This window comes from Acipenser ruthenus, chromosome 21 (assembly GCF_902713425.1).
Source record: "Acipenser ruthenus chromosome 21, fAciRut3.2 maternal haplotype, whole genome shotgun sequence".
NCBI classification, from domain to species: Eukaryota; Metazoa; Chordata; class Actinopteri; order Acipenseriformes; family Acipenseridae; genus Acipenser; species Acipenser ruthenus.
Window position 1 is genome coordinate 30,415,699 of NC_081209.1, and position 26,497 is coordinate 30,442,195.

The following is a 26,497-nucleotide window of genomic DNA, read 5'->3' on the forward strand; positions in this document are numbered from 1 at the left end:
GTATTTCTGTATGCCTGTGTCTTTGGAATCTCATTTTGGATGCTCCCTCCTGAATTAAATGAGCACGTATTGACCCACACAACCATTCTCAAATACAGGGGTCTCCATTCTTTTCCTTTTGATATGTTTAAAATATATATCTTGGAACTGTTTTTCTGAATCCAATTAACCTTTGCGTGAACATGTTACACATGATCCTCATATTTCAGTGACTTGACACATTTAACAACTAACTTCCACTGTTTAAACTGGCAGTGTGAACTGAAGTGTCCACCTCGCTAAATTATTTTATTGAACATATTTTAAATAGGACCCTGCTGGCTCCCAAACATAATTTGTGGGTAGGTAAATAACTGGATTCTGACAGCCAATTTGACTATGAGATTTCATTGTTTCATAAATGAACACAACTGTATTAGTGGTGAGTGTTTACATTTATTTTTAATATAGCGCTCTCAATATAGGCTATACATATTGTATACATCTCCTAGACACATGCCAGCTGGAACAGTGTGTGTCATGTATGTATGTATGTATGTATGTATGTATGTATGTTAGTGTGTGTGTAAATTTATTTGCATATGTACAGCTTTGGCCAAGAGTTTTCCATCGCCCTATATAATGAACAAATTTTGCTTCCTAAAGTTGAATGAAACCTGCTGAAAATTATTACGTTAACATATTGAATTAGATGCAGTTTCATAGTTTATCCATAAACTGACACATTGACACATTTTATTATTATTTTTATTATTTATTTCTTAGCAGACACTCTTATCCAGGGCGACGTACAATTGTTACAAGATATCGCATTATTTTTACATACAATTATGCATTTATACAGTTGGGTTTTTACTGGAGCAATCCTAGCTAAAGTACCTTGCTCAAGGGTACAGCAGCAGTGTCCCCTACCTGGGGTTGAACCCACGACCCTCCAGTCAAGAGTCCAGAGCCCTAACCACTACTCCGCACTACTTGTTAGATTTTTTTTTTTTTTTTTTTACATTCAAAATCTAACAAGTACTGTACTACTATTAAGGCTTCTGGTAGATTCTTGCGATACCATTTTGTAGTTTCTTTGATTACATGATAAATAAAATATCTAAATTATGTTCACTATAGTTGTCTCAATCCTACAAATCTAGGTGATGCAAAACTTGTGGCCATAGCTGTGTGTGTATCTATATGTATATGTTTTGGATTCTAGAGGTTTTTGCTGAGCTTAGAGTTCCATTGTTTTTTTGTGGCTGTTTTAATGACCTATCTGCCACTGGAAGAAGTTATACTTTGAGCTAGGGGAGGAGAAGTGTTAAATCAAAGTAAGGTCTATTGTGTTCTCCTGTCCATTTAAATTATGATCTGGCAAGTCACTTAGCAAATGTTAAAGCTTAATTTTGCTTCTGATGGCAAGGGCTTTTATCTGAGGCAATGGTTATATGCATTGCATTGCTTTCATTCCAAGGAAGCAGAATATACATATGTCGTAGTGACTGTTGAAGGTATAATGCAACTTGGTTTGTAGGCTTTCTGTTACTTTTTATAGTAATGTGATGCTGCAGTCCTTGTGCTGTTGCATTATTGCTACCTTGAAAACTGCATTCAAAGTTTTATGGATTATAATGTTGGTCTCCTTTCTTGGCTACTTTTGAGTTTCCTTGTTTTAAGTGTCATGGTTCTTATGGAAATTAACTTGCCTGTTGCCAATGGATTGCAATGAATTGTTAGTTTCATGAAAAACTTAATGGTGGCAAACTCGCTAGAATCTGATGCTAGGAAGTTTGTGGGATCGTGTTATTTTGCATTGGAATACTGCTTTGTAGTCTAAACATGGTCTTAAGATCAAGCCAGCAATATGAATCTGTCTTGTGTGTTTTGTCTTTTACTCAGTTGTGTGCTTTTTAAAGGGTTTTTGTTTTATCTAAATACATCTTTGTTTATGAATATAAAGCTTTAGGCCTAGCCGCTATGTAGTGACTTGTCAGTAACTTTGAGGAGCCTCCACTTTTTTGTAAAGGGACAGTTGAGGACAAATGCGTAGATTTACTTTTTGGTTACATCAAAGCTGGTATGAGTTAAACCTTTTGAATACATTGTCCATTATAAGAAGTGTGAGCCTTTTATTTGAGATCTTGTTGCATGTTTTATGTTTTGAATCTAGAAGTTCCAAAAAGGTCATTCATGTTTTACTGTAGTGTGTGTGTGAGGGGTAGGGGAGTCCTGTGGTGATGCATGGCTGTGTTTAGGTGTTGCATGATGTAAATTTGCAATGTTGGACCTTCTGTACTTTTGTTTTTGTCTTTTTTGGGAGGGTTTGTGAAATATGTGCCACCACTTGTCTTTACCAAACCCCCCAAATCTTTTTGGCCATGTACCAACATCCTTTTTTTTGTTTTTGTTTTTTTTCCTTTATCAAATTTTCATAAAGACCCCATACAACTGAGGAGATTCTCAAGTGGAGACTACTGGTATGTCACCAAGATGGCGCCTCCTTTATCTGTGATTTTGGGACTACTGTATCATATGGCAAGACTGATTTCATTGACTCGAAATGGATTCTGTTGATCAACTGCATTTGTACTCGCCATGTTTTTATAAGATTCATTTCATATTTGGAAGCTGTTTTAAATCTACAAAAAATGCAATGGATATTTATGCCTTAATTTAAAGTGTGTCACTGAATATTTGAATCACTTTTCACGGGGAGAAGCATCTTGAACTCTGTGTTACTTGAATCATACAAATATTTTGTTGGATTGCTGTGAAGGATACAAAAATAAAATATAATTAAATTAACTTCTTGCCTCATCTGTGTTAACTTCTTTGGGATATTTCCCAAATATTAGTGCATTTATGTGTCTAGCTTTTACCCATGATGGAATTAATAACCCGATTTTGGATGCAAAATGGGTACCCTTGAGTTATTGACATGTCAGTTAATGTGACTTTAAGGTGTCCTGTTCATGCTTCTAAGGAAATGCTGTTTTCTTATGAGTTAAAATGATGCATAACTGCTCCTAATGGGGATCTAACAAAGGTAGCTTTTAAATGACCTGATTTATGTGCAAAGTTTTTGAACTAATCAGCTATTTACTTTGCAGATTCTTTATTTTGTTGCATATTTTCATGTAAACATTATTGGTGTATTATAATGTATTTGTGTCTCTACAAAGAAAACGGTTGCATGTTTTGTTTTATGTGAAGGATGCAGACTGACTCCCTATAACTGTATTTTACTTGGTGTATCAAATGTTGATGTGAATGTATGAAGCTGTTATCTTTTTGAACTTCATAATGTGTATTGGTGGTTTTGGGATTGTCATGTTTTGCTTTAACCATAGTCTTGAGTGGTCATGCTTTTACCTAATAAGATTATCAATGTGTATTGAATGCCATGCAAGTTCTTTAATACTCAATAATATGTCATTGAAGTAACCCATGATGGCCCTTTATCACATGAGTTGTTCATTGGGAAACCATTGACCAAGCCCAATAATTGTTTCATTTGCATGTAAACTGTACTTGATCTCAATCCTGTTGAAGTATTAAGACAAAAACTGTTATAACCATTCGCTGCTTAGGTTTATTTGGGGGTTCCTCCATCTCTGATAGGTTAATATTTGCTTACAATGAGTCCAACCTTATCTTGGCATGGTCATCCCTTGCCCTCTACCAGTGCTGCCCTAATATGAGACAAAGGGTCATTGTTAAAGGCGTGTCTGTAATATTTGCCCTCATTTATTCAAGGACCTGTGATGCTTTTCAATGATAGTGTGAATAAACTATTCTTTTTAAAGATGACCTCACAACAGGCTTTGTTGTCTAATTTATATTATGAATCTGAAAAACAAGATGAGCACAAAGAGTTAAATGGGGTTTGAAGGTGGCTATCATGGTGTCCAATACTCTTGTGTTGCTGTTTTAAAATGGCTCCAGAACAATCATTTCCTGTCTTAACAGGAAGTCCATTTTGCTCCATGATCACAATTATTTGCACAAACATTGAAAAAAGGAATAAATGTACTACTTTTTGACTATAATGGTAGTTGATGTTAAATGGCAAGATGTTTAGTTGAGGTTAAGTTGATATACGAGTTTGAAGACCACTTTAATTTTTGTAATTTTAGTTAAAAAATCAAAGGGGTGGGTCTTTGGTACATCACCTGAGTCCTGGGGTAAATGGAAAGAGCGTCAGTCAAAGGCAGAGCTCTCAGAGCTGGGAAGGAGCTCTTGATGGTGGCTGTGCCTTGGAGAGGAGTGCATTGAGACTCGCTTAGCTTTTCTAACACTTTGTATAACTTTCGGCAACTTTTGGGCCGCCGCAGGGGCCACTGAGTGACTTTAATTTGCAATATTGTTAACTTTAGACATCTCTTATTTGTAATATTGCTATATTTAAGCGTTTTGGTTGTATTTCTCCGCCTTTATCGCGGGGAGAAATACAGTACAGTGCTTGTATGTGCGGGTCGTTGTTTTCCCAGCACTAGCAGCCATGGCGCACCTCCATTTTTGTGCGCACTGGTAGGGCGCTTCTCGGACGCTTTTTAATTAATGAGTAGCATTCCCGATTACACTTTTTACTTATTTTGATCAAATATCATATTTAACGACGTATTAAAAAGCAACATGTTAACATTTGCAAAACGTATTATGGAATAAAAACCGAATTGGCAGACTGGGAAGTTACGATTGACCAAAGTATACATGGAATAGGTATGTTTACAATTATATTTTTAATTCATTAAATCATCTTATGGGTTTTTGTTTGTTTTTTTTTAACTTGTCTCGGACTCTACGATGACGCAGTTATAATTCTGTCCATATTACTACATGGTGTTTAAAGAAATCTTTGCTCGTGTGAGCTTGGATGTAATTTTTGGATGATGCTGTGGTGACCAGGTGTATTATTGTTTATAAAATTACTTTTAATATTAACTTGTTTCTTTGTATTATGCGAGGCAATGCTATATGTGTTTCAACAATGCTGTCGCAACGTCGAGGGTTTGCTGTCGAGCAAAAAAAAAAAAAAAAAAAAGATGGAATTTACAGGAGATCTTACCTCTCTTTTAACTTTTGACAGTAAATACCAGGACATAAGAGGATCATAAAACAATAAACGTTTTTAGGATTAAAATCATGATGAAGAATAAGAACAAAAAACACGAAGAGGACGGCGCAACCCAAAGCAATGCATCAAGGTACGATCTTTTTAAGTTTATTCTGTTTTTTTGATACCTCTTTGCATTGTGTACCTTGACAAGCACGGATGCTCACCTGTATTGAGTATTATCGGGTCCTTACTCGGTTTTATATGTATTTTAAATAAATGACCTTGGGATTCTTTCATTGCCACACCCTACTTTTGCTAGCATTTTATTAAACTTAACACACGATTTAAGGCCCATATAAAGCACCGTGTATCCTAATGCACACTTGAATAATAGTCATGTATGTTGTTTTTCTATAGGTATAGTATAACTTTAAATATTTTTCAACGATTTTAACTGCTCTAAATGACCTTGGTTGTTTAGTCATTGCTGCATTGCACCATTTTACATACAATGCAGATTTGCTTTAAAAAAATATTTGTAAGATTACTTTTTCCTACATGTTCTCAAAAGCAAGCCATAGTACTACAAGATGTTCATTGAATGGAAAAATAAATACGTTGCATTTATTGTGGGAACGATTCGTTTGTATGCTACATCTTGGTTTACATTTTAATCGACAAAAAGAAATCTGCTAAAATAACGTAGATGGGGCACGACTTTTAATACTATTTCAAAACTACATTCGAAGATTGTGACAGAAAATAAAATCTCCAGTACAGTACTTTGTTACTGACGAAGATACTTAGTTTCTTCATTACATCATGATTATGTTGTAAATTCTTGAGAGTTGCTTATACAAACTTGATGTGAAAATACATGCATGTGTTCTCAATATGTTGTTTATTTATAGAGAAACGACATCAACAATTCTACTTGGTTAACGTTACATTTAAACAACTAATGCAATGTCATTTATTTGATACCATAGTTAAATTGTACAATGTTGCTGGGTGTACTATTTGATCCTTAGTTTAATATAACCTGTGTCTGGGTTCTATTAAATGTGCGTTTTAATGGAGTTTGAAAAACAGAATGCTTTTGTAAACTTAAGAATATTATTGTTGAAGTAAATAGTTTGTCTGTAACTATAAGAAGATTATGTATGTATAAAGTTATTTATAAATAAACATGGGTGTGTATGCATGTTTCTAGAGGTTGCAGCTGAAGTTTCAAAAATGCTTCACTGGAATTTTCATGTTTATGAAATATGCAAGAATGCTTTGTGTGTTTTTATATTTGGTATTGTGGGATTCATGTCTTCCATAGTGGACATCTTTAAGCCCTACAGATTTTCCACTTGTTATCCGTGTTTATTATTTAATATTTTGTGTGCACACACATTTTAAGAACCTAGTGTCATGGAACTTAATTAGCAGTTGAATGGTTACTGTTTTCAGCATTTAAAGTGTTGACTGCACTGGTGTATTTCAAATACGCAGGTAAGCAGGAAACTCTGGAAGGTAGGTGCAGCAGAAAGAGAATCAATCCAGTGTTGAAGGGTGATCACTGTTCTTGAAATTCCATGTTCATATATTTTCTTTTAATATTACTGAGGTAGTTGCATCAAATACATACATGTAATGCCCCTTGAAGCAACATGATCCTGGCAAAATATGGGTCAATTCACAACTATTTAAACTAGTGTGTTTTTGAAAATCTGTTTTCATTAAAAATAAATACATACATAAATAAATAAAAAAAATTGTTACTTATGAAACTTGATGCATGAGTTAGATTTGTGACATGGACCCACTATTTCTTGATATGACTGCTGAGTTTGTGAAATGCTAATGAGATGAACACATGACATTTTAAATGTGTTACTTCTGCCACATACATATGCAAGTATACTTGGATTTACGTAAAACATTTGTCTTTTTTTTCCTGACCAATTTTGAGCTGGAAAGATGACTCCCATTGCATAGCAGATTGATCCATTCCAGGTTTTACTATGTTTAATAACACAGCTGAGCTTGTTACTGATACACTGTGGCTAATTTTAAAACCTGGATTGGGGGAAAATGCTTTGCAGTAGGAGTCTTTTTTCTATCCCTGAATTTCATCTTAAAGAATATGGCAAAGTGAATCAACACAATTTAGTTTTGGTCCTGAAATTATTAAAATATACTCTGTACAGATTGAGAGTAAGTTATGTGAAACAAATGTATTTTATACAATGTGTAATACAATGTTAATTGATTAATAGATTGCATAGCATTTCGTAGCCTAGTCCTGTATTAAAATAAGGAATTGTTTGATAAATCACTTTTTATGAATATCATTTTGCTGGGGATGTTTAGGGGATGGCATTTAAACCTTTAAAACTACTATTCTCAAAGTTAATTTTGTTGACCTTTTAGAATATTTCGGCAGTATTAAATTGGCTTTTATTCACAGGTGTTATGCTGCGACTGAATAAAGCAGGCTATTCCATACTAATACATTCAATCAGAATTACCTTTTTTTTGCTGTATGCTGTGCTTTGAAGTATTTCACCATCATATAGGTATTTTTTCGAAAGTAGTGGCTAGTTCCTTTAAATCCTGTATAAAGCAGTATAAATACAAGGATTTCTTTTTCTTTTGGCAGCCATTTTATAAAGGTGCAGATGTGTAAAATAGCCTCATTGCAACAATTTATTGCTGCATTAGCTCAGACTTGGCTTTCAATTTAAATGGATGTGCAAAATGACCTTTTCCTAAGGTAACAATGTGTTTTTTTTAATGAAGAAAATGTTGCATTTCATTATTTTGATTTGTAAATGCTCATCTTTTTACACTAAATGGCTGCAGGTCCACTTCAAAGTCACAAAATGGCTCTCGCTTTGTGCTTCTTAGCTCAGCAGACATGCTGCATTGCTCACTGTGTATGTGTGCTTCGAGCTGCAGGAAGCTACAGTGGGATGTGGTTCAAAGGTTGCCCAGTGTATGCTTTGAGCTGTGATTGGTTGGCTGCACGCTTAGCAACATGGGAGCCAATCGCAATCCTTCTCCTTGTTCCACCTTCTGACATCACTGCTGGGCTGTGAAAGGCAGTGTTTGCATAATGCCTTGTTTCCCTTTGTCAGCTGGCAGTGCAGCTATTGCTTGTTCCGGTATCGAGAGTGAAGCAGCAACTGTTGCTTGAACATGCATATACATATTTTTTTATAATGTGGAACTTGAACTGAAGTTTTACAAATTAATTCTGGTACCTGGTGACAATCATAGGACAGGGGGGGTTAACCCTGGTCCTGGAGAGCTGCAGGGCCTTGTGGTTTTGTTCCACCTTAAATTAACCAGTTATTTTCTTAATTGGTCAGCACTAACATTTTTTTTCCGGGTCTTTAGCTGTTGATAATTTAAAGATACAGTACCCAGACAACCTGCAGGATTGTGGCTCTCCAGGACCAGCGTAGGACACACCTGTCCTGTCATATTTTTGGTTTAAAAACCTTATGAGCCTATAATTATACGACAGAAGTCTTGTAGCAAGGTTCACTTTCAGGTTGTCATGGACAACTGCCATCGGTGCAGAGTTAAGGATGGGAACGCCGATTGGTTTTCAAACTATTCAGGAATGTTTTAAATGCTTTAAATAAATGTTCCTTTGGACCTCATTTATGTATTCTGGTATGTATTACCAAAACAAGTACACTTTGGTCCTTTTCAACACAGACAAACATACTGCTGCATACTTTAGTTACATTTTCAGAAAGATTCCAAGCATAATAAGTGTGTGTGTGTGTGTATGTATATGTGTGTATATATATATATATATATATTTTTTTTCTTTTTTTTAAACAAATCAAGTTGGAAACGTAACTTTTTATATATCTCTCTATGTCTCGATCCCTGCACCCTCTCTCTAATCACTCTGGTCTCTCACTCTCCCGGTCATTTCCACACACCCCCTTATATCCCCTCAGTCCCCACCCCTTACGTCAGACCCCCGCTCCCCACGTCTCTCAAGCCACTCCTGCAACCCAAACCCCTACACACACACACATCATGCACCATGTGTGCACACTCACGCCACTTACATTACCCATCCCCGATCTCCCTCCCCCCACGATTGCTACATAATATATTTATATATATATAAAAATACATTTTCAATGGAAAATGAAGTGTATGTTTGATTGTATGTGAACACTTTTACATCTACCTCATTAAAATGCTATATCATTTTTATCATTTTTAGTAATATGTTTAAGGCACTGCAGAAGTTATTTGTGCCTCTTTTTTTCAGCTGCTCTTAAGTATTGACCATTTAAAGGCTTGGGCATACGGTAGGGAGACCATTGTTTATACAGAGAAGTCTTAAAGGGTATTACAAGTTGACATATAGTACTGAAGGATAGGAACATATTTGAATTAAGTAAAGCACATTTACTCAAAAGTCAGAAGTTTTCATATTTTAAAGACTGTATCCTTCATGTCACAGTGTGATTAAATACATGACTGTTCTGATGCCAAAATAAAACGCATGACACCGTTTTACTAATTCAGAGAAATAATTCCTGAGTCAAATGGGATGTTAAATTTAAGCATACATGGACTACAAAATCTATATGTATAATGTATTTAAGTGTTATTTGACTGTGAAACAAAATAAAATGTTCTAAATCATGTTTCAGTTGCAAATTGATATATAAAATGAATGCATATGTTAATTATTTAATGTATGTATACATGCATGGTAGATTTCTGGTAAAGTCAGTGGCCCTAATATTGTTATATATAATCATCTCGAATTTGTGATCAGTTTGATCAGAATGATGCTTTGAGAAAGCCTATGACGGAACAGGCAAGTTTCAGATGTTAACGCACATTTCAAATGGATTGTCCGATTAAAGTTTCCTACATTTGTTTGCTGTTGAATAAACTTTAAATAAACCAGTCATCCATCAGTTTAGTAGGTGGGTTTCCTTTACCATTTTAGATAAGATTTACTGAAATGAATTAGTCATTTTAATCAAGATGCACATGATGACAGTTGTAGACTATACTTTGAATTGGTAGGTATTAGAATGGCTTCTTTATTGGTTGATCCAGAGATTGGCCATTTTGGGATAACATGTCTTTGGCTAAAACTGTACCTGTAAGATGGTGGAGTGGAATTTTCTTAAAATGGCGTTTATAAACTGGGCAGATTCTCGAGCATTAGAAAAATTCAGGTTCAGTCATGTATTGCTGTGCCACTGCCCCCTGCATGCAGCAGAGAGAAATGACTTAACACAGGAAAGCTGGAGCAGTGTGCACTGAAGAGATTGGTGATGTAGAAAACCTGCCTACCAGTACGACCTGGCCTGGTAAATGCAGATGTTTTAAAATATATGCTTAGTCCTTTTGAAATGTAAAACTTTGGATAAAGGAGTTGTCATGCATTCATGAATTTTTATTTATTTATTTATTTATTTATTTTAAAAGGTGAGTCATTATTACGAAGAGTTGTTTTTCTCCCTGGGGCGATGATGAAACATCTTTTAATGGTAAAAAAATAAAAACTGACATTTGTAGTAGGTATTTAAAAATGTAATCTGGTTAACCAAACAATGCTATACTTGCTATAAAATAAAATTGGTGAAAATAATGCGATCTAGTTATTCTAGTTTTCTATTATCAGTATACAATCATAGTTATGGTAGCATGCAGTATGTTAGTTTATTTACTACAGTTAACATACACCACAGGATCCTACCCTAAATATGATTGTGGGGAAGGTGGTTGTGGTTATTATTTGTTAATATAATTTCAAATACACATTCCTTAGATTAAGTCAGTTATTTTTTGTTTATAATACAAGAAGCCTTTATGAGTAATTCAAAATAAAAACCTGAATATTACAATAAACATAAAACACTGGGAAAAAAAAAATTATGGTAGTGTTTTTTTATGTAAATGGTTGGGAGGGGGTTGCAGTGTTAGTAGCTGTCTGTGTTTCAATGCCATAACCCCAAAACACAAATAAAAACTTGATTTTACTTGGTGTGTTGCATTGCTGTTCCATAAGCCTGGGTTTGTTTTTGCTTCTAGCAATTCTGCTTCTGAAGAGTCGAACCACTCTGGCTCTGAGTCGGGGAGCCAGTCTGAGAGTCAGCAAGGAAGTGGGCATGGAAGAGAGAAAGGCAACGATCATGCCAGTGAATTCAACAGCAGCTCCGAATCTGAAAGCCAGTCTGATTCAGAGTCCGAATCAGTGGGATCAAAATCCCAGCAAAATTCCTCAGAGGTCAAAGATAAACCAGTCAGCAGGAAGGATAGATTAGCAGATGTTAAGAAGGTACTTGGTTTCTATTTACTCTGCATCCGACTGCGCAGTTATATGCTATTGCAGGCATACTAGCTTAAACAGCATGCGCTCGGGGAATCTAATTAGAAGGGGTACTGCTGATTTAAAAAAAAAAAACCCTAAAAAAAAAAAAAAAAAAGATTCTGTCTTGCCCCAAATAAGTACATTATTCCCTTATATTTATTTTGTTCACATCTGCAATATTCACTCTCCTGAACCGCAAGTGCTGTACCACTCCTAGGCCGGAGAGCAAGCACAGCACACTGTTTTCTTTTTAAAATCATAACAATTTTTTGTTTTTCATTGATAAAGCAACTGGAAGATATTTACACGTGTCTGTTTTTTTAATTTTTAAAAAATTGATTTATAAAGCTTTATGAAGTCAAAACAAGGTAAGTTTAATAAAACCATGACCTGCCATTGTGCATTTCTATACTGAACTATTTAGCAGAATGACATCATAACCTTATTGCACACACTTTTGTGAGTTCAATGTAGAACTTATTACTATCCCCCTCTCCCATTTACACTAGAAAACTAAAATATAAGAGAACAATAATTAGGGTTGTTAATTTTGTTACTTTTATATAAATAACTTTTTTTTTGGTAAAAGTAATTGGTGTTTTAAAATTAGAGAATAAATTGGTGGGAGGGCAGCAGGCCATCTTATGGTCTGTTTATATTTGCAGATGTGGGAAGAGCATCCTGATGTTTATGGGGTCAGGCGGTCGAACCGGAGCAGACAAGAGCCTGCTCGTCTTAATTTTGGAGCTCAGGTAAGCTGCGAAGAATAATGGCCATTCAGAAACGGCACCTAAGTGTTAGTGTCCACTAAGGGTCCTTTTCAATTAACGTGGCACATTTACGTGAGCCTTAACACTCAGGTCTTACTTCTGAATATGGTTAGAAGTCGCTAGACTATTATATACAGCTTGCGTACAAGTAGACCACATAAAACCAGCACCTAAAAATTATTTATTTTTTTATTTTTTATATAATTTAGTAACTCAAATTACAAACAGTGTAGAGTACATCACATAAAATGTACAATTTTTTTCTTTATATTTTACAAGTTAAATGAAACGTGACATTTTATTTGATGTAGTTCCTAGAGTATTAATAGTAAAAGCTTTATAATTAAATAAAATACATAATTGATTCCTACTTTGCACCCTTATAATCATAACACACACATCAGTAATACAGTTCTACCTTGAAATTCCAAAACAAATTGTATCAAATGTCAATTTTTGTTTTGTTTGGTTATACAGATACATGTGAATATTTCCAAATACTGCATGAACTAATAGTGAACTAATCCTTTTGAGTCCAATATTTCACACATTCCCAGGGAAGCTCAACAGACTTGCAACCTCTTATTTCTAACAGGGATCTCTTCTCATCCAGTTTTACATCTGTTTATAAGTGACAGGCATAGGGTTCTCAGAGTGCCTACAATGGCTAAAAAAAGAGTTTTTGAACTGAAAGTGGTATAGGTCAGTGTTCGTAACATGTGAAATAAAATGAGTTCATTTTTGCAAGAATGTGTTGCATTGTGTGCCTGATGATGTGAAAAATACCAACTTTAGGAAGTCTTACAAACTGGACTGTCAAACTTTGTTGTTGCATTTTGTAATTAATTTAGAGAACACAAACTTGTATGCAGCAACAGCATTTCACTATATTTATGATTTTCCTGTATTTCTTTGACTAAACGCATGTTCATAAAGCAGAGCTATCCCCTCTTTTTGGCTGTGCCATTCTGATTACCTGCGAGTTCTTATAAAGCCATACCCCAGAAAACAAGAGAAAAAGCAGCTACATTCAGATACTTCTTCAGTAGTTTTCAGCTTAATAAACATTGCACGTATAAGCATCAGATTTGCTGCATTTTGATTGTTTATGCTTCTTAAGACTGAAGATTGCCCTTGTAGTCTTTTCAAAACCATTGCAATCTCCAAATGGCATATTTCAGAACAGCTCAATGAGACATCTGTTGGACAGCCCTGTCATTAAAGTTATGTCTTCCAAAACATATGTTTTCTTGATTTTTAAGCACCTGTATTTTTTATTTTATTTTTTTAAACCTGCAGGGCAGCAGTGACTCTGAAAGTGAAAGTCCAAAAAGAGGACTAAGACCAAAGAAGAAAGAGTAAGTATTGATTGAATACTTTGATACTTTCACATATACCGTTTTGAGTGGCTGGCCCCATCTAAATTAGGCACGCATTTTCAACCTGTACAGTTTATTTAATAACCTAAGACAACTTACTTCCTGTGATAAACTTGTATAATCTAGTTGCACTAGGCACCTGCTGTTGGTGGCTAATGTCTAATATATGTTTTTCAGTTTGCCATTGTATTCATATTGCTTTTCCAGTGTAGCTTACTGTATATTGTTATAGAGACACATGAAGTTTGAGAGGGTTCAAACCTCCATAAAACGTTAAACGTAATACCCTCCCTCATTTGGTGTTGCCATCAATGGGTACTTGGTGTAAAGACCAGGAAACATTTACCATGTGCGCATTATGAGTATTGATGCCACAGAAACGGTGGGCATTAGAGTTGCCAGCTCTTTTAAAGGGTTTAAGAATGAGATATTTCTGTGTTAATAGAAATATCTGGAAAGATGATGGCTCTAATGATGAAGACGACGACAATGATGATGATGATGATGAGGATGAGGAGGATGCCAGCAGTGCAGAGAGTGAGCAGGAAGAAAAGAAAGTTCGATCACGACGACCCACAGCCAGAAGGTAAGGGTGTAGTGTAGGCAAAGAACGCAAATGCTTTCCAACACCGTAATGGGTCGTTGATTGTGTTCAGACCTACAGAGTTTCCCTTACCACTCCCACTAGTGCAGCACTTGGTGTTCTGTACATTTGTATCATTGCTTAGCATCTAACATCTAACAGAATTCAAGGTTTTTTGGCTGCAGGCAACACTTTTTTTTTTTTTTTTATATAAACAATATGTATGTTCAGATTATCAAGGAAAGACCTGTCTGTTGTAAAACTTTTAAGAAACTTAAAAATCAAATTGACAGATTAATACCAATTAGTAAACAGGACAATGCTATGTAAAAAATAAATATATGAGTTTGTATATATATTTCTAGAACACAGACCAAAGCCACTGTCAAAAAACAAAAACCTCAGCGGAAACGGAAAAAACAAGACTCTTCAGACGAAGATGACGATGACGATGACGACGATACCCCCAAGAGACAAACACGGCGTCAGGTTGCCAAAAATGTCAGGTGAGCTGATAAAGGCACCCTCCTAGCAACACATTTCTGTTGATTGCCCAGTTGACTAGTTGAGTGCTAGTCAGAATCTAGTATATACTGGTTTTAAGAGCCAGTGGGCATGTAATAGTATTGATGAGTATACTAGGGTTGGAAATGCAGTGTCCATTACTTGTGTTAGGAAAGTGCAAGCTGTGTTTACCTTGCAGTTACAAGGAGGACGAGGATGACTTTGAGACGGACTCAGACGACCTCATCGAAATGGCAGGGGAAGGAGCCGAAGAGCAGCAGGATGACAGTGAGACCATTGAAAAAGTGATGGATGTCAGGATTGGAAAAAAAGGAGGTAACAGGCTCCTCCCTCCACTTTAAAAAATAAATTCTTAAAGAAATCACCTAGTATATGTTGGTTAACAATATTAATATTCTGGTACCTGATATATGTTTACAGCCACTGGTGCTTCAAGCACTGTGTATGCTGTAGAAGCCAACGGAGACCCCTGTGCAGACTTTGACCCAGAGAAGGATGAGGGGGAAGTTCAGTACCTTATAAAATGGAAAGGCTGGTCCTATATCCACTGCACCTGGGAGAGCATAGAATCATTGACACAGCAGAAAGTGAAGGGGCTAAAGAAGCAGGAGAATTTTAAGAAGAAGAATGACGAAATAAAATACTGGTAAGATAATGTATTCGTACACAGTTTCACTGTGCAGTCCCACTGATCTTTCAGTTTCCTCACTAATATTGTGTTTTGTCTACAGGATGTCCAAAGCATCACCTGAAGATGTAGAGTATTATAACTGCCAGCAAGAGCTAACCACTGACCTGAATAAGCAGTATCAGATTGTTGAAAGAGTAATAGGTAAGGGAAACACAAGGAACAAATAAGCAGCAGATGACACACTTTTAGTTTGTTCTTGACATTTCTTATAATTGCAATCTAAGATGTATGTCAGTTTATAAGTCATCCACTTATCCACAATGCAACCAACAATGCACACAGCATTAATGTATTTGACTGTCTCTAGTACCGTCTTAATATACTATTTGCAGAGAGAAGGAGAAGGGGTCTGTGCTGAGAATTTTTAAAGGCACATCTGTAGTATAATTACTTTTGAGTGCAGATCATATTTTTTGCCTTCTCTCTCATGCAGCTGTGAAGACAGGAAAGTCATCCCAAGGCCACTCTGACTTTCCCTGTAAGTGATCCTGTTCTAAGCTACTCGTATTACTTTTATCTCTACTGACATTTTACGCACTTTCTAGCTCTCTCGTTTTCTAGTTTTCAGATTTTCCATTTAAAGTGGAATTTGATAATGTTTTTTGTAAAGATTCTACTGTGTAGATATCACTGTTATTAATTACTACTAACTCTTCGATATAAAATCTCACTCCTTTGATTGTGTTCAGAATTTTTGCCAAAATGTACACAAACATGTGCACTGTTTTCTGAAAATTGCTTGGTTATTTGCACCCAGCTCACAGTCACAAGACTTCCTCCAATGAGCCAGAATACCTGTGCAAATGGATGGGGCTTCCTTATGCTGAGTGTAGCTGGGAAGATGGAGCTCTGATTGGAAAGAAATTTCAGCACTGTATAGACAGCTTCCATAACAGAAACAACTCAAAAAACATCCCTTTCAAAGACTGCAAAGTGAGTGAATAGTCCAGGGAAGTACAGATGTTATTTTGTTAGCTTTTAGTCAAACCTTTCTACCTAATTTTAAGTTCTAAAAGTTTGCAATGTAGTATTCCAGCTTTTATTAAGCAGGGTTTCTTGGGACTTGAGTATTGAGTAATTAGCTTGTTCATTTTGCCAGGTACTAAAACAGAGGCCAAGGTTTGTGACATTGAAGAAGCAGCCAGCATATATAGGGGGAGAAAATCTGGAGCTCAGAGATTACCAGTTAGATGGACTTAACTGGCTAGCGCATTCCTGGTGCAGGTAAGAAACTTAGATAGGACCAAGACCCAAATGAAAAGCAGCTTAATCGATAGTTTCCAACTGGATCCAATTTGTTACTTCCGACAACGTTGCTGCAATACATTGAAAGTCACTATCACTAAGTTTCTAAAAGACTCATTCATTGCTGATCATGCACACATAATCATCTTTTTTGTTTTGATTCTAGGTGTAATAGTGTGATCTTGGCTGATGAAATGGGCTTGGGGAAGACTATCCAGACCATCTCCTTTGCATCCTACCTGTTCCATCAGCACCAGCTGTATGGACCCTTCCTGATAGTGGTGCCTCTCTCAACCCTCACTTCCTGGCAGAGGGAGTTTGAAACGTGGGCACCTGATATGAACGTGGTGGTGTACCTCGGGGATGTAATGAGCAGAAATACAGTAAGAGAGCATCACTGGCTTTATAGTCTGTTAATAGTACCTAAACGGGACAGTCACAGTATGGATAAACAAAGCTCTTGTGCTTCTAAGAAACATGGAAGATACTAACATGTGTTTTTGATATCTTGCTTTTAGTGGACCGTATTAAGCAGATGTTTGTTTAACAATATATATTATTGTTATTTTTCAGATTCGTGACTATGAATGGGTACATTCTCAGACGAAAAGAATTAAGTTCAACGCACTTTTAACCACATATGAAATCCTATTAAAAGACAAGGTATGTGAAGGTATTCATCATAAAGTAAAACAAAAGCAAACTTGTTGGTCTAGTTAGGTTCGGTGAGGGTTATTAATAAACTTTGCCCCTCATTTCACCAGGCAGTGCTGGGAAGTATAAACTGGGCCTTCCTTGCAGTGGACGAAGCTCATAGATTGAAGAATGATGACTCGTTGCTGTACAAGACCCTGATCGATTTCAGGTCAAACCACCGTCTGCTCATCACAGGGACACCCCTGCAGAACTCGCTCAAGGAACTGTGGTCACTGCTGCACTTTCTCATGCCAGAGAAGTGAGGGTCCCATTCATTCTGTCTGTAGACATTATGGGAGTGTTTTAACTTAATATGTCTGTATTTGGAAAGAAAAGCGCACTATAAAACTCACATTCTAGTGCACACAAAAATAATAATATAGGGGAACTTTCCTATTGCCATGAAATAAACAGTTAAAATACACAGAACAACAGTGACACCCAATGGTAAAAAGGTACGTTTTAGAACTGTCCCTTTATGTGCCTTAATTAAAAAAACAAAACAAACAAATAAAAAAAACCCTAATAAGACATTCCTAGTGTGATAGTTTTTAGAAAAAATCTAATAATGCAATATATGCATATTTAATGTAATTTTTTTTCGCCTTAGATTTGAGTTCTGGGAGGATTTCGAAGAGGAGCATGGGAAAGGCAGAGACAATGGGTACCAGAGCCTCCACAAAGTGCTGGAACCATTCCTCCTGCGCAGAGTTAAGAAAGATGTGGAGAAGTCCCTGCCTGCCAAAGTGGAACAGATTCTCAGGGTGGAGATGTCAGCCCAACAGAAGCAGTATTACAAGTAAGCCTCTTAAACCATTTACAGTATTATTATTATTATTATTATTATTATTATTTGTATGTGAGGGCACTTTTGATATACAGATCGGTTTATTTTTAATAGGTGGATTTTGACAAGGAATTACAGGGCTCTTTCCAAGGGGACAAGAGGAAGCACCTCAGGGTTCCTAAATATTGTCATGGAGTTAAAGAAATGCTGTAACCATGGTTACCTGATCAAACAACAGGAGGAGAATGAGACCCAAAGCCAGTCAGAGCATTTACAGGTGTGAGACTTTTTTCCTCCCTTTTCTTTATTTTCTGAGGTCAAGTCATACCTTGTGCTTTTAATCTTTAATTTTGAATTGCTTTTGACGATCCAAGGGTGTTTTTGTTCTCTGTTTAACGAAGACTCGCTTGTTCTCCCGTTCAGAACTTGATCCGAAGCAGTGGCAAGCTGGTCCTCCTTGACAAGCTCTTGACACGGTTGCGGGAGCGGGGGAACCGGGTTCTAATCTTCTCTCAGATGGTGCGGATGCTGGACATTATTGCAGAGTACTTGGTCATCAAGCACTATCCTTTCCAGGTACTGAGAGCATGTTCTTGTAGAGACCTGATGTATGTTGTTCAACCGGCACTCCCAGATATGTGCTTTATATGGAAATGTTTTTATGCAAAGAAAGTTTATCAAATTGAACATTTTAATTTCCCCATGTGCTGTAGTGAGGCCCTCCTAAGTTCTTCAACAAATATGTCAATAAAATTTGGCTTTGTGAAATTGTAATTAGCTTGTATGTGACTAAATATCTCCAACAACTTGAAACCATGCCTGATAATTGCTCACCACTAAGGCCTTTGGAGTTGTGTCTCGTCACTGGCAAGATAACAAAATCTAAAGAGCATTCTGTATTACAATCATTTTAAACACCAGCCCCAGTTTTTTAATCAGTTTTACTGATGTTATAAGTGTTAAACTGCTAAATAACCGTAAAGAAACACCCAGATATACCAGTATGTAACAGTAATGGTATAGTTTTATTTAAGCCACGAAACAAGCTGACCTTCAGATGTTGGCTCGGTTATTAAAGCTATCACATGTCGGAGAGGGGGGTTCTGCATAGCCGTGCTTGCTGGTCACAGTGATCGTGGCAGAAGTTATTTTTAATCTGCAGTTATTTTTAATGGGAACTGGAAGGAGAATACAGGAGAGAGTGTTATGTCTTAATTGGTTGTGGTTCAGTTTTTAGTTCTGGAATCATAATGCTGTTTAGGTGTAGTCTACTTTGGCTGAACACAACTGGAATGATAATGAAGTATAACGAAGAGCACTTTTTGCATATAGCAAGAGAGAGCATATACAGGTGTAAATCCTAAGCTCTTTTTGTTTCAGCGCTTGGATGGCTCAATAAAAGGAGAAATAAGAAAACAAGCACTCGATCACTTTAATGCTGAAGGTTCTGAGGTATCTATGGAAGACCATTTATTTTTTAAGGCTTTGATGTAAAATGAAATGCTATTTTTAGTTCTCGTGATTTTGAATTTACATAAATCAATTTAATCTATCAGAATTAATTTTAGCACTAGATCTTGTACTACTTTTTTTTTTTTTTCATATAGTCCTGTATTTTAATGTGTTAAAAATATGATCCTTTAGAAAAAATAAGATATTCATAGTTAATGTTAAAATGTTCAAACAAAGTTATGAACACTGGAGAGAATGTGTGTCAGTAAATCTTTCTGTTTGAGCCTTGAACATAGAGGACGAAGTAACTTACTTGATTGCCTGCCCAGTATAATATATAGATGGCACTAGAATACTAAATCATTGTGCTTAATTTTTTACAGTGTCTTTTAATAATTAATATACTGTACTCTTTACCCTAGTCAAAAGGAAAATATATGTTTTTGTACAAATATACAGTGGTGTTATTTTATGTCAATTTAAATCAATGTAGCAAAATCAGTGTTTTTGCTGCAAAGCCCCCCAGACTTGTGTTCAGGAGTGATCTGTTTGAATTAGAAGCGGACAATTTAGTTGGGACTAGAGATGGAGTTCCATGTAGAGGACAGTGATCGAAACTGCAGTTTAGGGAAATATATTTGTATTTTAAGGCGATTTAATAAAGGAGTTGTAACCCTTGTATAAACTGGAGCTCTTCTACATTGCATGCAGGACTTCTGTTTCCTGCTGTCCACGCGAGCGGGCGGCTTGGGCATTAATCTCGCCTCGGCTGACACGGTGGTTATCTTCGACTCTGACTGGAACCCCCAGAACGACTTGCAGGCACAGGCCAGGGCACACAGGATTGGCCAGAAGAAGCAGGTGTGGCAAATTCTTTTTTTCGTTTGTTTAATATTCTGCCCTTGCCCCTGCCCCTGCCCCCTTGTAATATGATTTTTGAACTGCACACAGTAATTATGTATTTTAGCCTAGGGTAGGCAGCCTATAAGCACATTACACTCAATTTAATAAGCAGATAACACATTTCACTCAATTTAGTAAGCAGATAACTCAAGTAATGGTGAACATGCCTAATGTTTTTTTGACATTTTGATAGGATATATTCGCTGAGATGCAGCATCTAGTATGGAACCGTTGTCTGGGATTTATTTGCAGCTTTATTTATTGATCAAAACTTTGTCATTTGCAAAGGTAAACATTTATCGTCTGGTAACAAAGGGGACAGTAGAGGAAGAAATTATTGAACGAGCCAAGAAAAAGATGGTTTTGGACCATCTTGTGATCCAGAGAATGGACACTACTGGACGCACAGTATTGGACAACAGCTCAGGAACCTCAAAGTAAGGGATTGCTGCAATTTAACTTTTTTAATGGGAATTTAAATGTTTTGTTTTTATATGTAAATTGGGCTAGAAGAAACATTTATTATTTTTATTTCACGCATGAACAGACGTGCCCTCTAAAAATTAAAAGCCTGACATGTTTAATTTGTACAGTTCAAATCCATTCAACAAGGAGGAGCTGACTGCAATCTTAAAGTTTGGAGCAGAGGACCTTTTCAAGGAAGCTGAAGGAGAAGAGTCTGAACCTCAGGTACTAACACAAGTCATGCTTATATACTATACAATCTCATTTACGTTATGCTCCAGCAAAAGGAATAAGATTAAAGCATTAAAGATCTTAAGATTTTATTCTATTTTCGGCATATGGTAAATATTTTATGTTTTAATCTGAAAGTATTTTGACTTGTGTGCTGATTAAGAATAGATGTATTTACCTTATTTATTTACATTATTTAAACATTAAGCAACCTTCATTAAGCAACATTATTCTTTTAAATGTGTATTGCCAATCTTACCAATATAAATTCTAAAATCTGTTTTACTTTTAGGAATTGGACATTGATGAAATTTTACGCCTGGCTGAAACCAGAGAAACTGAATCGTCAGTGAGCGCCACTGATGAACTGCTGTCTCAATTCAAGGTATTAAAGCAAATTTTTGTTCTCCAGCTGTCTTGAATCATGGGGACGAACCATGAAACTGAAAAGCAGGGTAGATTCCTGTGGATTGGGTAGTAAGAAATTCTATAGTATGAGGCTTTTGTGACGTAAATGCTGCTTACTGTGACTGCTGACGGCTTCATAGAACGACCGATGTACTCCTTTTTATTGTATTGTAAGTGTAATTTACGAATTGAATAAATCAGTGTGTGGTATAGCCCAGGATACAGTATTAATCACCTGCTCTGGGAACGGCCTCCCTATTGCTCCCTATTGCTCATCATTAACATGTATTGCTGATCTGATGACCAAGAGATCTTTTGGGCATCTCTCTTCAGGTAGCTAACTTTTCAACAATGGAAGAAAGTGTGCCTGAGTTGGAGGAGAGGCACCCCAGGGACTGGGATGACATCATCCCAGAGGATCAGAGGAGGAAGATAGAGGAGGAGGAGAAGCAAAGGGAAATGGAGGACGTCTACATGCTGCCGCGAAGCAGGAGCTCCAACAAAAAGGTAACCTGGGAAGTGATTGAGTGGTGCGCAGCTCTACACTGGAAACTTAAAGTGAATGCGTGTCTTATTATAAGGAGTAATGTATTGATATTTGATCCTTTTTGCTGTAAGACATCCAGCTGCAAAACTGAATGCAAGCAGGATCCCCACAATAAATGCACTATATGTGCTTTACAAGACGAATCCAATTGTGGTTTTCAGGCTCAGGCAAATGACAGCGACTCAGATGTTGGTTCAAAGTTGAAGCGGCAGAGGTCATCCGGGTCAGAAAGTGAAACGGACGACAGCGACGATGACAAAAAGCCTAAGCGCAAGGGGAGACCTCGGACACGGAAAAACAACGTGGAAGGGTTCACCGACGCAGAGATTCGCAGGTGAGGGAAACCTGTTGTCTGTCTTTCTGATCCAAATACAAGATTCTTAAAAGGCTCAAACAAGTGACCAAAAATGCATTTTTTTAAAACAGGTTTATAAAGGCTTACAAAAAGTTTGGAGCCCCCCTTGATAGGTGAGTACAACTTAAAAAATACATAGTATACAGGTGATTTTTACCGCAGCTTTCCAAAGGGTTTTTCTGATGTGGGTTGCTGAGGTTTTTCTGGGTGGGTTGCTGAGGTGCTGAACAGCATTTATGAAGGTAAACTATTTATTCAGACTGTGCGTGTGATTTGTTCTCAGGTTGGAAGCCATTGCCCGGGATGCTGAGCTGGTGGATAAGTCTGTTGCGGACCTGAAGCGTTTGGGAGAGCTGATTCACAGCAGCTGCATAGCAGCGGTGCAAGAACATGAGGAGCACTTGAAAGAAAACCCAAGCGAGGGTAAGCAGATCACATCAGACACAGTATCTGAAAATCTCTAATTGTCACGTTACATTCTCATGGTCATTGTAAGGTATATGAGCATGTGTGTCATGGGCAAATTGGCAGTGGAATCTTTAGAAGTTGATTCTCTCAACCCATTACCCCCCACCGAGTTCCTAACAAACTTCAACTTTAAACTTGACACAGGCGCCTGACATGTTAAGGAAGACAAATTACAAATAGCTCTCGTAGAAATCTAATTCTGATCTTCAAAAGTAACTTAACAATGTGAGTTTTTTATTTTATTTTAATTTCTGCAGTTAAAGGACCAGGAAAACGCAGGGGTATTACAATCAAGATTTCGGGTGTCCAGGTCAATGCCAAATCCATTATTCAGCATGAGGAGGAGTTTGGGCCATTTCATAAAGCCATACCTGTCGATCTTGAAGAAAGGAAAAAGTAAGAGGAAAAGAAACTGTCAATTCTTGGTCTCTCCTAATAGCACTATGTTTTCCTATATTCTTAATATATAGAGAATAATAGATGTCTGGTAGTGTATTGTAATGCTGTATATTATAAAATCAGATCCCGAGATGGAATTACAAACCACTTCCTGTCTTACTTAATAATATTTACTGTACGCCTCTGTGTCACTTTAAGAAGTAGAGAGAGGAATTACGAGCATCAATGACAAAAAGGAGGGGATTGGGTATTTTATTGGGAGACCAATGTATTACATTTTCTTTTTGCCTAGGTTTCAATTGACCTGTCGCGTGAAGGCATCCCATTTCGATGTAGAGTGGGGCATAGAGGATGATGCTCAATTGTTGCTGGGGGTCTATGAATATGGTTATGGCAACTGGGATTTAATAAAAACTGACCCAGATCTCACACTGGCCAGTAAGGTGTGTACTAAAGAGATTTTGAGATTGGGGGAAGATTGATTAACAAAACAAAATGCAGATTGTAGCTACAATGCAAATGTTTTATTCAGTTGCTATTCATACTATTACAACAGCATGTATTAGCTTTTTTCATACATCTAAAAAGGAATGAGATGTCTTTTTCTTAATTCTTGATGATCATTCCAGATTTCTTTAATTTTCAGATTCTTCCAGATGACCCTGAAAAGAAGCCTCAAGCGAAACAGTTACAATCAAGAGTTGATTACCTCATCAAGCTGCTAAAGAAGGAACTTGAAAACAAGGATCCGCAAGGGGAAGAGGTCAGTCAATTAAAACACTTTAGTCCTTTATCTGTATGTTCAATTCTGCACATGTGTTGTATAGGCAGTCTAACAATTGTAATATTAATGTTTTTGCTGACACCAGCTGGTAGAACGTTGTCGGCAGTATAAGATTAAGGGTGTGGTTTATTTATTTTTACTGAAGTCTCTTGCACACTTCTGATTAAATTGGCATTGTTTTCATACTAGACCAAAGTAAAGAGGAGGAAACCACGAGTGAAGAAGGAGAACAAGGCCCCGAAGGATGAACACGGAAATGACATTTCATCTCCTCGGCTTTCTGACAATCCTTCTGAGGAAGGGGAGGTCAAGGTATGGGAGGAATGGCTGTTTTGATGTTGTTAAGGTTGCTTTCTATATGTTAACCTATAGGTGGGGTTCAGGGGGCGGAGCTAGGCACCAACAACCTATCATCTGCTGTCATCAATTAAATCTACCTTATTTAAACATTAGTCACCTCTACCTAGCTGTCTTGTGTTTTTTCGTTTTGGTATAAACCTAAGCGATTTCAAGACCCATCAACTTTTGTATACCTCAATAATGGAGTACTTACAGCAGTTGTCATCGGATTCAGTGGATTCCCAGGATTTTCTGTCATTAACAGATCATTCTCCTTCAGCTTCAATCCAGGGTCCATCCAGTCTCCATTTTTCCTCCCCTTCTGGTATTTCAGTTACATCTGATCAGGCTCCCGATCAGGCTCTCGACCAGGTTCCAGTTCAAAAGTTGCCTACCGTTCCTGCCACCCAAACATCGAATATGCGCCGATCCAAGCGTCTTCGGCCTCAGGACACCCCTCCGGATCGATTGTTTTGGAAGGACTGGCCCATGAATAAATTGATAAAAACCCTCCTTAAAAAACGGTAATGCGATTCCGGCAGGGAGTGATAGAGAGTCTTTTTTCATTCTCTATTGCAGTTCAGTCTCAGCAGAACCAGTCTTTCCTCCGAAAAAAAAAAAAAAAAAAAAAAAAAAACATCATCAGCCGCGCCCAGCCATTCAGCGTTCTAAAACAGTCAGCAGGCAGTCTATTCCGGATCTAACCACCCCCACAACTAGCACCGCTAACCAGCAGCCTGCCATTGAAATCCACCATTCGCAAAATATTTAACGAGTTAAAATCATTTATGCAGCCTTTTCCGATACTTTTTCTTTGGTCAGTTCTCAACTGTTGGATCTAGGTAAAAGGGTGTCTATTATGGAACAGGGTTTTTTCTTTCCACTGTGCAACGGGTCTTCACATAGCCTTTAGGGTACAGTCTACTAACCCCTTTGTCACGTTAAGTGTTTGTTTTCTTTCGTCTAAATGTTTTCTCTTTTCTTTTTTCTTATGCATTGGCGGTTCTCTTTTTTTTTCTTCTTCACGTTGCGTCAGCGGGGAGCCGGGGGTCTATCTTTTGGGGGGTTAGTGATTCCACTTTCTCCAACCCTTTGTTAAGCTCTGCTTCATTTACCTCATAGAGGAGGGTTCTCCATGAGTCAGAGAGGACACCTGGCCAAACCCTTCCATCTGCATGTATTTTTCTTTTGAGATTCTTCTTTCAGGTCTGATGCCTCTATGTGAGGGTCCCCAAGCGGTGGCATCCCTCGTGTTTGTCGGGTCTCCTCAAAGACGGTGGCCCCTCTCCTGTTTGTCGGGTCTCCTCAGCGACGGAACCCCCCTTCTATTATGTTGGGCTTCGAAGAGTCTGAACACCACGCATTATATTTTTTAACAAGTACTAACTTTGTTTTCTTTCCGGTTTGCGAGCCTCTTCGTATGTCGGGTAACCTCAGAGACGGTGCCCCTCTCGTATGTCGGGTCACCTCAAAGACGGTGGCCCCCCTCCTGTTTATCGTGTCTATCGATCAAGTAAATGTTGGGCCTTGAAGAGGCGGAGCCCCTCTCTCCTTGTGTATATGTTTACTAACTCTGTCAATAAACACTATCAGGTGGCATAGCTCCGCCCAATGAAATATAAATATATATATATATATATATATATATATATATATATATATATAATTTGTGTGGCGTGAGCTACCATTTTTTTTTTCTTTGTGGCTAGGATGATGGCACAGAAAAGAGTCCAACGAAGAAGAAACAAAAAAAGAAGGATAATAAAGAAAATAAGGAGAAACAGGGCGCACCCAAGAAAGATAAAGCTGGGGACAAGGAGAAAAAGAAGTCAAAACCGAAAAAAGAAAAGGTATCATTTTAATATAGATTAAAAATAAATGTGTTATTACATTATGTCATGGGTAAAAAATAATTTAGATTTGGTGTGCTTGCTATGTTCCAAGCACATGGGTTTTATGACCCCCCCCCCCCCCCCCAACTGGGGACACCTATTTGAAAAATACCATTTCCATGTTGGGGGGGGGATGAATGTGACTAGCATGCTTGTTTAAACAGTATATAAAA

General features: G+C 37.2%; 1 protein-coding gene across 6 annotated transcripts in view; it reads left to right on the forward strand.

The window, feature by feature from the left end:
* The window catches only part of LOC117428035 (chromodomain-helicase-DNA-binding protein 2-like), a 45,601-nt gene that overhangs the window by 13,859 nt on the left and 5,245 nt on the right, over positions 1-26,497 (forward strand). For 4 of the 6 annotated variants that reach the window (XM_058995548.1, XM_058995547.1, XM_058995546.1 and 1 more), the window contains 33 exons: positions 2,426-4,710; positions 5,078-5,195; positions 11,126-11,372; positions 12,071-12,157; positions 13,475-13,533; positions 14,000-14,140; positions 14,503-14,643; positions 14,841-14,977; positions 15,083-15,308; positions 15,394-15,494; positions 15,787-15,831; positions 16,111-16,286; positions 16,453-16,577; positions 16,765-16,981; positions 17,172-17,261; positions 17,363-17,553; positions 17,905-18,093; positions 18,196-18,358; positions 18,505-18,657; positions 19,462-19,533; positions 20,245-20,394; positions 20,725-20,873; positions 21,030-21,126; positions 21,425-21,517; positions 21,874-22,047; positions 22,249-22,421; positions 22,514-22,555; positions 22,726-22,865; positions 23,168-23,306; positions 23,602-23,752; positions 23,956-24,072; positions 24,283-24,405; positions 26,142-26,282. In XM_058995548.1, the coding sequence (XP_058851531.1) occupies positions 5,134-5,195; positions 11,126-11,372; positions 12,071-12,157; positions 13,475-13,533; positions 14,000-14,140; positions 14,503-14,643; positions 14,841-14,977; positions 15,083-15,308; positions 15,394-15,494; positions 15,787-15,831; positions 16,111-16,286; positions 16,453-16,577; positions 16,765-16,981; positions 17,172-17,261; positions 17,363-17,553; positions 17,905-18,093; positions 18,196-18,358; positions 18,505-18,657; positions 19,462-19,533; positions 20,245-20,394; positions 20,725-20,873; positions 21,030-21,126; positions 21,425-21,517; positions 21,874-22,047; positions 22,249-22,421; positions 22,514-22,555; positions 22,726-22,865; positions 23,168-23,306; positions 23,602-23,752; positions 23,956-24,072; positions 24,283-24,405; positions 26,142-26,282 (4,311 nt within the window). In that variant the 5' untranslated portion in view covers positions 2,426-4,710; positions 5,078-5,133. The remainder of the gene's footprint in view (positions 1-2,425; positions 4,711-5,077; positions 5,196-11,125; positions 11,373-12,070; positions 12,158-13,474; positions 13,534-13,999; positions 14,141-14,502; positions 14,644-14,840; positions 14,978-15,082; positions 15,309-15,393; positions 15,495-15,786; positions 15,832-16,110; positions 16,287-16,452; positions 16,578-16,764; positions 16,982-17,171; positions 17,262-17,362; positions 17,554-17,904; positions 18,094-18,195; positions 18,359-18,504; positions 18,658-19,461; positions 19,534-20,244; positions 20,395-20,724; positions 20,874-21,029; positions 21,127-21,424; positions 21,518-21,873; positions 22,048-22,248; positions 22,422-22,513; positions 22,556-22,725; positions 22,866-23,167; positions 23,307-23,601; positions 23,753-23,955; positions 24,073-24,282; positions 24,406-26,141; positions 26,283-26,497) is intronic. The other 2 variants (XM_058995549.1, XM_058995550.1) reach the window with 2 other exon arrangements.